General features: G+C 33.5%; 1 protein-coding gene across 23 annotated transcripts in view; it reads left to right on the plus strand.

Annotated features, from left to right (window-relative positions):
- SORBS2 (sorbin and SH3 domain containing 2) overlaps positions 1–12,821 on the plus strand; it is a 303,227-nt gene that overhangs the window by 129,650 nt on the left and 160,756 nt on the right. For 18 of the 23 annotated variants that reach the window (XM_074228829.1, XM_074228812.1, XM_074228814.1 and 15 more), the window contains exons 3-4: positions 2,478–2,527; positions 9,373–9,465. The exons of 2 other annotated variants lie outside the window; for them this stretch is intronic. In XM_074228829.1, the coding sequence (XP_074084930.1) occupies positions 2,518–2,527; positions 9,373–9,465 (103 nt within the window). In that variant the 5' untranslated portion in view covers positions 2,478–2,517. The remainder of the gene's footprint in view (positions 1–2,477; positions 2,528–9,372; positions 9,466–12,821) is intronic. 3 more of the 23 variants (XM_074228821.1, XM_074228815.1, XM_074228816.1) reach the window with 2 other exon arrangements.

Below are 12,821 nucleotides of genomic sequence, written 5' to 3' on the forward strand. Positions count from 1 at the left end.
ATTGAATCAGTATTTATTGAATGCTAAGTTATGACTGGTGAGAAAGAGAATATGAGAAAGATCTGATTCTTTTCATTTTATGTGGATGTGATAGAGCTGGAAAGATACCTCTTCCACAAATAAAGATCTTAGCTTCTCCACACCAACTTATCCTATTGATGCAGGGGAAAGATGAAGAGAATTATGAATATAGAAATTGGGTAGAGAAGTAAATTGATTCCCACCTATTCTGGAGATATAAATTGACTAGAAGTAGAGAATTATGATTGTAACAGAAACAATTGTAATCTTAAAGGCTGTTTGGGTTGAAGGACCCCCCCCCCCAATTCTTGATGTAAGATTGATTCATTGTTTAATGTAAAATTTGTATCCTGATCTCCTTAAGCTTGATTCTCTACCTAATTTCGGGTCTATTAAGAGAAAGGGAGCTGACCTTTTGCCCTCTGGATGAGAGGCAAGATATAAAAACCTGGGTCCATCCCTGGCTCAGGACCACAGTCTTCCCTGACAATGGCCCAGCCACTGTTGCTTGGCTATTGTTTCTCTCTCTCTCTCTCTCTCTCTCTCTCTCTCTCTCTCTCTCTCTCTCTCTCTCTCTCTCTCTCTCTCTCTGTCTTGTAACTATTTAAAATAAATTTTTGTTTTATTTCCACCCTTGCTTTCCAAAGTCTAAATAATGATTCCTCATAAGCAGAACCAAACTCAAGTAGCCAGAGGCTACACTATGACATGTTCTGTTTCCATTTCTATTCATAAAATCTTCAGAGAATATCTTTCCTCTGTTTTTCTTAATATTTTGGGAGTACCCAAGTAGCACTGGGAATTATCCATCTTTTGTCTTATTCTTGATACATGATGGGCCTTTCCCTTCTAAGTCAAACATGCTACTCTATTGATATTTTATTCTGAATCTTAAAATATCTCTTATTAATTTATAACTTTATCATCATATGATGTTTGATCCTATTGATTTGAAGTTTGACAGTAAGACATGATTGATGTCATCATATTTCAATTTTATTGTCATTATCTTTACTGTTCAGTGTGGGCTCCTCTTCAGAATTGAATTTTGAAGATGATGTTGGGAAAAAAGAGGGGAGATGACTGTGTAATGAAAAGTAGAGTGAGAAGCATAATAATAGGAGTGGGGAGAGAGCCTTAAACAGGATTTAAGAAGAATTAAGAAACAATGGGGATTAAAGTAAAGAGGACATTCCAACCTAAATGTATGCTTTGTCATGGAGGGGAGTCTGCCAATTAAAACGTTTTTGACAAATGGTTTCAGATGATTAGACTTTTTCCTTCCATTCTAATCACACCCTCCTACAAGATCCAAGTAAAGTTACAGTCTTAGCTGTGATGTAATAGAATAGAATGCTCATCTAGGAGGGGCACAAATGTCTAGCAATAGATCCTATAAAAATACAGGTCTAGTGACAAAATTCAAAGTCTTTTCTCTTCCTTGGTTTTGCAGCTGGTAAAGGACATCCACTTTTTGTTTGATCAGGGTGGGGAGTTTCCTATGAATGGATACAATGACTAGTTCACCTAAAAACATCATATATGGAAAGGCAATAAATAGAGAATGAGAAGCCTAAGCTAACTCGTGAGCTCTGCTTGGAACTTATTCCAGCACACTCTTCTATTTTACAAAGTTGTATTTCCAGGAGACGGTCTGTCTCTGTGATAATGTGTATGATGAACCACAACAAATCACTGATAATTATACCAATGGCAATCATAAGTATTAGATACTGAAACCAACCATGGCAAAGTCTCTGACTCTCTGGTGTATTCCTTTCTTTTCTATCATGGGCCTGTACAAAAAGAAAAAGAGAGATGAATCATGTTTATAACCATACTCATCTCAGAGGGAGCCATGCTAAATAAAACATTCTGGGAATAATGACTCTCCCACATCAAATAATATTTTTGAGGCACCTAGGTACCTTTCAGAATCTGGAAGGAGTCATTTACCAATAGTCTCCTAAGTCCCAGAGAATAAATATGCAATTTTTTTCTTCTAAAGAAAATTTTATTTCCCTTGAGGAGTTATGGGATTAAATTCAGTAATTATAGTTACATTTATTGTTAGATTTTGCAGAAGTTAAACTAATTACAAGAGGATAGAAATATCTCTTTAAACTTAAAGAAATTGTCATACTACTTGATTTATTTAAATGTTCTCAATTTTTTTATTTTACAAAATAAAAATTACTCAGTTATGAACATGTTACTTGCTATTTTCAAATCTAAATGAAGACATTAATTTCCAAGCAATGTCAAACTATTAATAGTGTTTATTTTTGTTTAATCATAATTGTGTCCATCTAAAGCCCTGATTATAAAACAGGGCTAATTAAATCATTTAGTGGTGTGGAATTAATTCACTGTCACACCAATAGAGTTCTAGTGACATTTAGTGCCACATCCTTTTGTCTAGTGAACAAATTAATGCATAATTTTGTTTTCTACAGGAAGACTGAAGATCTTAATAGCAAACCCTCCAAGGTCAAAATGAATACAGGTATGCTGTCTCTGCTAGTTTTCAAAATTTTATCTAGTGATAATCCTGACCCTAAAATTGCTGTTTGCACATAACTTCTGTGCTGACACTTGATCTGCAGTAGATGTGATGTAAAGACCCTGATTTTTAGATAGCATTTAGTCTAGATACATCCAAAAGTCATCCACAATTGAACTCTCTGTTGTTCCTCCTCTTATTCTCTGAATGCATTATAAAATTCATTGTAAAATTAAAAGAAGATAAAAATAAAACCATCTCAACTATGTGTATGTATATATACTTGTAGATTTAGGTCAACCTCTAAGATGTCCCTTATAAAATCACTCAAATTTAAAAGCAAGTTATTTAATGGAGTCTGTTTCAATGCTCTCCATTCTACCATCTCTGTATATGGTATGACAATAAAGTCATAGGATAGATTTCCCCAATTCTCTCATCAAATCAGACCTATTTCATTATAGTTATACCTTGCATACATATCATATCCATATAATTTTAGAGGAAAGGTTTCTATGATGCATTCTAAGAGAATGTGGGGAAGCAATCCCACAAAGAATGTTGCTATATTTTAGTATTATTACTGACTCACAAACTTCAACAGGACTTCAAAGCTATCTATTGTATTATGTATAAAGTGATTTTTAAAGTGATATTTTTGTATTATCTGGATGTATTACTTTGCAATTTTTCTCCTCCCCCCTTTTTTTTCTTGAAATGTTTTCATTTAGTTTCAGGTAATTGAAGACGGAGATTTTTCTCCTTGGTCATTTGGAAATTTAGTGGGCATAGAATCAGAACCTTAGAATGTGTTCATTGAAAGTTCTAAACCGGCCTCCTCAATTTATCTCTTAGAAAGTCAAGATCTAGAGAAATGAAATGGCTTGTCATGGTGACTAATGTATTGTGTAGAAAATAGTACAGCCCAGGTTCAAACTTGGGTCTGTTGACTTCAGATCCCATATTCCTTCAAGGCCACCAAAAAGATTGATCCTCTCCCATCCAGTCTCCTCTCCTCACTAAAACTGTTGTTTCTCTCAGTTAATACAAAGAAAGAAGATGAAGAAGGATGATGTAAAACATTTTGTCATCTGAACTTTCCATCATATTTTTGGTAGTTTCTTATGCTGTTCCAGAAATTGGCTTGAATTATATGAAATAATTATTAGCTATTTATGAGCCATTTTCACTAGATCCTGGGTTAATAGAGAATAATTGGAGGCTAGCATTTGGCTTTAGGTAGATGCCTTTGTTAAAATACCCTAGGGCCTAAATGGACACAAAAAATACTAAAGTAATCAGGTTGGCCATGAGTAAGAGACCTATTGACAAATGTAAAAGAGAGGAATATTGGTGAAAGTATAAAGATCAGATTAAAGATGTAGATGAATTTTGGAATAAAGGAATATGCAATCTAGGGATGACCCAAAGGAAAGAACAGGATGGTTCACAACTAATCATAGGAAGTCTGGATTTTTTTGTTGTTGTTTTTAATAATTTAGAAAAACCAAATTGTTCAAATGCTATATACAATTGGAGAAAATTCTTGGAGAAAGAGAGGCATGGCAATACTCATGGTGCAGCTGAATTTCCTCACAACAAATACAGATTTTCATATTTATCTTGCAAGTACTATTATTGAAGAAGAAATATTTGTCTAACTTTTTAATATTAAGGAAATATCTATCTATACTTGCCTTATATGTTTTGTGAGCCTCTGACTCTCATTGTTCAGCATGATCCTCTTCCCAAATGTAAATTCAAAGTAAACTTCTCATTGTTAAATGTAATTCACCAAGATAATAGTAAATTTAGCCCATTATCCTACCCCTCCTCCACCTTTCTGGCTCTCTTCTTCCAAAATGAGTACCTGACCCTAGTCACATACAGGTGGGTTGGTCCCCTGATTCTTCCTTAAATAGAAAGTGTGCAAGATTCTCTATAAAAGTTTGACCAACATCCTCCTCAATGCTGGATCCACTCTGATTTAATCCTAGTCACTTCTCCATGGTTGTTCCCTTTCCTTTTCTCTCTTTGCCCTCAAACATTTTAGCTCCATCTTTGTTATTCAACCTGTCCTTAAGTCACTCTCCAGAGAGTTTTAATTTGTGAACTATTCATGTTCTCCTATGAACTTTGTGAATAATTATAAACAGCTCACAATTATAAATACACAGCCCAAAATGATTAAAATAGTTTTTTAAAATTAATAAATAACTTTTCTGCAGAAAAGGACCATTTTCCTTAGTGGAAAAAGGCCCTGAATTGCAACAATGTCTAGTCTTATATGCAATTTAAAAGAGTTTCTTCTCCCCTTCATGTCCACCATTGGCCATAATCTAATCAATATGCTCATTCCATACCATTCTCTAATGTGTTTCCCCTCACCCTAGTCATTATACTGATGAGCGCAAGGGGCTATATAGTAATATATATGAACTGCATTGAGCAGGTGCACCTGTAGAGGACAGAGACCCTAGGTCAACTCTTGACTAGTTGGAGTTAATTTTTGACCTCCCCCTAGGTAAGGAAGCTTAATGTTGGGTGAGTGGACCTCACTCAGCCTGATGATTGGTCAAGGTTATTTCTTTTGTCTTATATTCACATACCTGCCTAGATACAATAGCCACAGCAGAGCCAAGTCTTTATAATGTGTGTGTGCGTATACACACATACATACGTGTTAACATATATGTATAAATAATATGTGTTTATATGTATGTATATGTCTGCATGAACATATATGCACATGCAGAAATATAATACATATAAACGTATATTATTTATACATATATGTTAACATATGTATGTGTGTGTGTGTGTGTGTGTGTATTTATGGGTTTTTCACTAAGAACAAACTGTGAAGCTTAAACCCTTTCTCTGAAGGTACCCCCTTCCCCATCATCACTATGGTTCTCACATTCAGACTCTGAAAAATTAATATCAGTATGGACAAATGTGTTAATAAAACTTTTTATAACACTAAATGCTATTGCCATCTCATAACATAATAGATCTATGTGTACTTCAGTAGGAAGGAAACGACATTAAGCCTGTTCTTTGTGGAAGGCTTTATAAATATTATTTCATTTATTTATCGTAACAACTCTGAGGGGTAGGTGCTATCATGATCCTTATTTTACATTTGAGGAAACTGAGAGAAACAAAAATTAAGTGATTTGCACAGTTATTAATTTTTAAGTATTTAGAGTAGATTTGAATTCAGATCTTCCTGATTCCCTAGCCAGAAGTGAATCACTAAGCTATCTACTTCGGTATTTCAAGAACTAATAGTTCTGTTGGTTTGGTCTTCTTCCTCTGCCACTAACTTTATGCCTTCATCAACTATTTTTGTGAATTGTTGTGCCCTGCTTTCCTCCCCAGATCACCATTCTGTAGCCAAACAGCTGATGATATGTCTCTCCAAACATAGCTAAGATGTATGTACAACATACATATCTAACTTTCATAGATATGTAATTTAGGATCCTATTCTTGTCAGTACCCAAGGTGCTCCTTAATTAGGTTCCTCCAAATATATAATTATTTCTTGGATGTGAGGGTTTTATTATGCTTCATGACTGTATTGTGGCCTGAAGTTCTGTGTATCTAACAAAATTCTAAAAAGTGACTCAGATCCTAGAAGAACCTTATTCTAATACTGTCATTTGGGGTGCATATTAATGAATGAGATTATGCAAAACTATGTAGAATTTGATTAATATGTTTTGAAATCATAGTAATTATAAACATTTGGTTGCATTTTTCACACTGGTATAGCAGAATTATTAGAAAAATTTTCTGCTTTTGAAAAAAATGAATTCATCTATTATATGAGAAGATAGTATTTAATTTGTTCCCAAAATCTTTGTGACTAAGGACTGCTGAGGATGATAGCATTAGTCCTTAATATCGTAAAGTTAGTCTACTATACATCCTTATATAATCAAAAAAATTATTATCCAGATATTCAAATATCTGGTGGTGTATGGTTTAAAGTAACTCAAATACTTGTTTTCAAACAAATATATGAGCTGGTCAAAAGGATTGGAAAAATCACTTTTTTTCTTTCTGGAATATATCAAAACTTTAGATTAATCTTCCAGCCCTGATATTTCTATTCTCTATCCAAAGTGTGACATGCTATTAGTTAAAGAGACCCTTGCTTTTGTAAGAAGAGGAGCCCATAAATAATTCATGGTATGTGACTCACCCATAATGAATTTTCTAGGACTGGAAAGAGTTGGTATAAATTATGTAGCTCACTAGAGCAAAGACTAAGCTAATTAGTGAGTTTGCAGGTGAGGACCAATATCAGGCTTCTTTAGGGGAAGATAAAGCATGGAAGGCAGCATCTTCAGTCTCAAAAATGTCCTGAAAGTTTTCATCTGGAGAACTCTGCACCAATTTCTGATCTTGGAACTTAGAGAAGACAGAGAGGGATTAGTTGATAAAGCCATCATCCAAGTCATCATATTTTTGGCTTTCTAAATGTCTCTGCTTTTTGTGTTAGGTCTCTGATTGTAGAGACATGGAAAAAAATGCTGAATGACATCTCCATTTTCTTTTATGTAAGTTCTTACTCATATTGAATAAAGAAAGTTCATCTTTTGTGACCCTAAATGTCACCATTCTGAAACCCTCTCTTCTCACTTCTCAGCTTGTGTTTCCTCCAGGCTTAAATGAATTAAGAAAATAATGTATTTCTAAACGATTCTTTTCTTAGCAACTTCTTGTCCATTCTTTCTCCCCATTCTCCACCATACCTATTATTTTTAATTCTTCACAAATTTCCCATCATACCTCAGTACTATATCTGTCAAACTGTTCAGTTTTTATTTCCTTTTTATTTTCATCTTGTGATGTCACTAAAACCTTTATTTTGTCTTTAATTAAGTTAGCTTTGTGTTTCCCAATAATAGTTCTTAGGGTATACCATGTATACATGTATATGCATTGTTATTATAGTGAAACCCTTTACAACATATTACAGGCAAATGTGGAAAGGTGGTGACCTTGGTCACTTTACCTTATTTGATTTCCTTTCCATTAAAATTTTATTCCTTTTTAATTTTTTATTATAAATTTAACACACACATAATTGCCAAATAGAATATAAAAATATATGAAAAGGTGAATTTCTATTACATTCAACTTGCTTTTTAAAAAGGTATTAGTTTTATTTGAATAGTTTATACTCTTTAAGCCTGGATCTACATTTGAAGGATATTTTTTTTTGCAAGGCAACGGGGTTAAGTGGCTTGCCCATGGCCACACAGCTAAGTAATTATTAAGTGTCTGAAGTTGGATTTGAACTCAGGTTACTCCTGACTCCAGGGCCAGAGCTCTATCCACTTTTCCACCTAGCTGTCCCTGAAGGATATTTTTAACATGTATGTTAAGAATTAATTTTTTGCAACAAGATCATTCCACTGATCACCATGTAAATTAATTAAACCATACCAAAGATAACCTTTACTAATATAGATGCACAATAATATATTTTTCAGATCAGTAATAAGCAAATTAAAATTTCATGCAAAGGTGACCTAGGTTATGACTCAGAAAAGAATATGTATATAAACACATTAATTGGTATTGTAGTTAATTTGGTCACTTTCAAATTTAACTGGGTTATGACCTCTTTTTTGGTAGCTTTCTTTTTTCTGTGGTTTGTTACAAAGAGTTAAAATCTGGGGGAACTGGCTCAACTATTTATTGCACATGACATTAGAAAGATCATTCCAAAGGCCAGAACTGAGTGGAATATGGGAATGGAACAGGAATGAGTTCATAAATAGAATATTAACCTTCTGATACTTGGAGAAGTATTTTTGCTCCTAGAATTATTCAGAGCACACTGGGATAATTTTAAGCTTGGATTTATATATTTCATGATTTAGGACTAATATGAATACTGTTCAGAAAGGAAAATATTCTCATAAAATGGAATGTGTTCCCAGTGGTTTATATTTACTCTGATTTTCTAAACTCATTCTTTCAATATATAATTATATACACACACACACACACACACACACACACACATATGTGTATATATATATATATGCATATATATATATGCATATATATATATATATATATATATGCATATATATATGTATATATATATATATGCATATATATATATGCATATATATATATATATATAAATTTTCTAGATAACCATGAAAGGACCCAAGACTTCTACATTGTTAGATTTTCTTTGTGGACCCTATATCTCTACTTTGTTTATAATTTCTGTAATAGGTCACACCTTTTGATTCAGTAGTTATTTTGACCAAAGTTCAGAGGTTACAAAGACTAAAATATAATTTAAAAAACTAATTAAACAAGTATTTTGCTACCACTGATCATAGACTGGCTATTTGATGTCAATTAAGGTTTTATAATATGAATTACATTTAGGACTTATGATATGAATACTGTTGAAAGGAAAGCTATTCACATAAAATGGAATGTGTTCTCAATGGTTTATGTTTATTCTGATTTTCTAAACTGATAAAAGATTCATTCTTTTAACATATAATTTTATACATATGTATTATATATATGTATTTGTTTGTCACCTCCTTGAAAACAATGACAGCATGTAACAAAAGATTAGGAATAAAATATGTTGATTCTTTTATTGAGGCATTAAAAACTCTCTAAAACCAAGGTTCTGGATTTTATCTAGAGAGAATTTTCAGATGTGGATAGATGGTACCAGTTTTAACCATTTACTGCTTCTGTGGATGTTTGGCATATTGCACTTGAAAAAGCCCAGTGTTGCATGTGCTTGCTTCTTTTGCCTCGGCTCCTGCTATGTTTTTTTGTGCTTTCAGATAGCGGTGGGTGTGCTCGCAAACGTTCTGCCATGTCTGTCACATTAACAGCTGTGAAGAGAGTTCAGAGTTCTCCCAACCTATTGACTGCAGGTATAACTATATCACTAACTTGCGTAATTCTACACTGGAATGGCTTTGTCTAACTTTTCTCTCTTTGTAGAATTATCATGTTTGAACAGTGAAGAGCTTATAGCTTTCCAGCATCCCGCTGAGCTCTAATTTTCCTAATTCTATACATACATGCCCATCAATTTTTGTTATTCTAAAAATAAAGAACCAAAGGGGTCTTTTCTCCTGGCCGTAAAATTAGTCCGATGACATAGTATATTATAAATAGAAGAGTCTCTGATGTCTCATGTGAAACACTGAAAAAAAATCATTGCATGATCATTTTACTGCTGCTACATTGAGTAACCATAATATGTTCATTTTTATTTGAATTTTCATATCAGCTCAGAAACTATAGTTCCATAGCACTTTTTCTAAGGCTTTTGCAAGGCAAATGGGGTTAAGTGGCTTGCACAAGGCCACACAGCTAGGTAATTATTAAGTGTCTGAGGCCGGATTTGTACTCAGGTACTCCTGACTCCAGGGCCGGTGCTCTATCCACCATGCCACCTAGCCATCCCCCATAGCACTTACTTATAATGTTTAATGGGTTCTATTTTTCCCCATATTTATTAACCTATGTGCCAGGGACGTGGTGCTAAATTCTTTACTACTATTATATCATTTGATTCTCACAACAGCTATAGTAAGTAGGTATATAGTTGAGAAAACTGAGGCAGGAAGAAGTGAAGTGACTTGTTGAGGATCACACAGCAGATTCAGTTTTCCTGACTCCAATCCCAACATGCTTTTTTTTCTGAAATTAGTTTTTGCAGTTTCAAGTCATTTAATCCAATCTTTTTTTTTTGGTGGTGGTGGTGGGAGGGATGGGTTGAAGAAAGGTAGAGCTGCTGAAAATAGAGAAGTCTACTGTACCTGTCACAGTGTTTTACATTTGGAAGTCATTCTGTAAATGTTTAGGGTGGTTGGAATACTTGCTCCAACTTCCAGAACAGAATATTCAGGAATGTTCTGACTTTGCACAGCAACAATTTCTTCCAAGTATCTTTGGCTTAGGGTAAAGGCAGAGTCATCACAATTTCACTGTTGCTAGAGAATTGGCCAGCTATCCTGGAAGTGAATTTGCTAACATATATAAGAATTTGATTTCCTCTTAGGGGTGCCGATGTATTAAAGTTACAAAAATAAATAGCAAAAGAATAGCAAAATGAAGAAAAAAGATATATTTAAGGATCAGCAATTTCCAGGTAAAATGATTGACAGTGATTTTTTTATGAGAACTCAGTGGCTCTATAAAAATTTAATTATTAATTTAATCATTTGAAGTTAATGGGGGTAAAAACAAAGGAAATCTAATGATTTTCATTCTTGGGCACTTTAGGGCCCTTAACTTTGGGGTCTCATTTATTTAGATTTATATGAATTAGCTATTATCAAAAACTTATATCAAAAAGTATCTCACCAAGAAGTATCAGGTATGGTATCATAAAGAAATGATTAACTCAGTAGTGTTACAAAAAAATTCTAATGATAGAATTTTGGTTATTTTTTCAATATACATATAGATTTCTTGAGAAATTTTGGTAGAATATTTTAATGTGATAATAATGCTATTGGTTGCTTTTTTATTTTTAACATTGAAGTCAGGGGGAAAAATGGTTTTGAGGGCCTTGTCAAATGGCTTTTATATAAGTATTGATATTTTTGCTATAAAGCAACTTAGCCAAACTTTCATGATAGTAAGATACTAAATAAAATTTCCAGAAGTTTTTGTTCACATTTCTTTAAGGAAAGAAAGTGAAAGTTTCCTCTAAACCATCAGGTAAGTTGTTTTGTAGAATAGTTCAGCTTTGTTTCAAAAGCCATTGATTGAAAGTGAAAGGTCCCTCTGGGAAATTCATCTTAGTTCACACTGAACTTTCCACCATGAGCTAGAGTTATAATGGTTCCTAAAGTAATAAGGTTGTTTGCCATTAGAAACACATTCAGAAATAGATTTTTCTTTAAAACCTTATGTGAACTTTTACCAGACTGTTTGCTGCTATGGGGAGTGGGGAGGGAAGGAAGAGAGCGATAGAAAAATGTGGTATTCATAAATTTTGCAAATGGATGAATGTTGAAAAATTACTACTGCATGCAATTGGAAATATAAAATAAAATTTCAATTAAAAAATTGTCTGGAGGGGCGGCTAGGTGGCATAGTGGATAAAGCACCGGCCCTGGAGTCAGGAGTACCTGGGTTCAAAACCGGTCTCAGACACTTAATAATTACCTAGCTGTGTGGCCTTGGGCAAGCCTCTTGACCCCATTTGCCTTGTAAAAACCTAAAAAAAAATTGTCTGGAGCCCAGGTAGAGAGTCAGGTTCCCGTTGCCTTAGACTCCTTTTTTATGCTATGAATTTGTGTTTTCCTGATATTTTCCTACTGGAGTTTTTTTTTTAATGGGGGGGTGGAATAGAATAATTTTCCTCTCGCTTAAAATTTTAAAGGATTAATTGGATAAAAATTACACTTATTTTATTGTCTCAAAAGAATTATAGGTTTTTAAAACATCAAGAGAATGTCTAAGCATTATAAGTATAAGTATAAAATAAGTATAAAAATGAACTGAATTGTATCTGACTGCTATGATTTCATACCTTTAGAAACACATTTAGCCTGGGAACCTTACCATATAAAAATCAATGAATCATAGGATCTTGAGTTGAAAAGGATTCCAGAGACCATCTAATCTAACCCTAGTATCAATACAAAAATCACAGGGTATAGGAGCAAAAAATCAACTAGAAAATATTTTTTAGGTTCTTACAATATGCCCAGGCACTTTGCTACATGCTAGAAATAGAAATGAAAAGAATGAAACAATCTCTATTTGAAAGAAGCTTACAATCTAATAGGGAAGATAAGGACATACAAAAATATAAACAACGTAAACATAAATTTTATATACACATAAATATACACTAGTTTAATGCAATATAGTATGAGAAGGAGGGCATTAGCAGTTGAAAGGATCAGAAAAGAATCTTAAAGATGAAATAACCAAGACCCAGAGGAATGAAGTGCTTTAGCAAGGTAAACTAGGTAATAAAAGGTAAAATGATAACCTAAATAATGACAGGAAAAATCACACCAGATCTTCTGGATACTTTGACTCCATGTCCAAATAATCTTTCCTTAGTACTGACCATCAATGGCTATTCAGCTTCTATTTAAACATTTCCAGTATCCATTGTTTTATTTCTTCTTTTCTCCCCCCCCCCCCCGCCCATTATGTGTATAGATAGTTTTCTTCATTAATTTTTTGGAAGATTTTGAGTTCCACATTTTTCTTCCTCCCTTTCCTATCCTTCCCCCTTAACAGAAAGTAATCTAAT

Source organism: Macrotis lagotis, chromosome 3 (genome assembly GCF_037893015.1).
Source record: "Macrotis lagotis isolate mMagLag1 chromosome 3, bilby.v1.9.chrom.fasta, whole genome shotgun sequence".
Taxonomy (NCBI): Eukaryota; Metazoa; Chordata; class Mammalia; order Peramelemorphia; family Peramelidae; genus Macrotis; species Macrotis lagotis.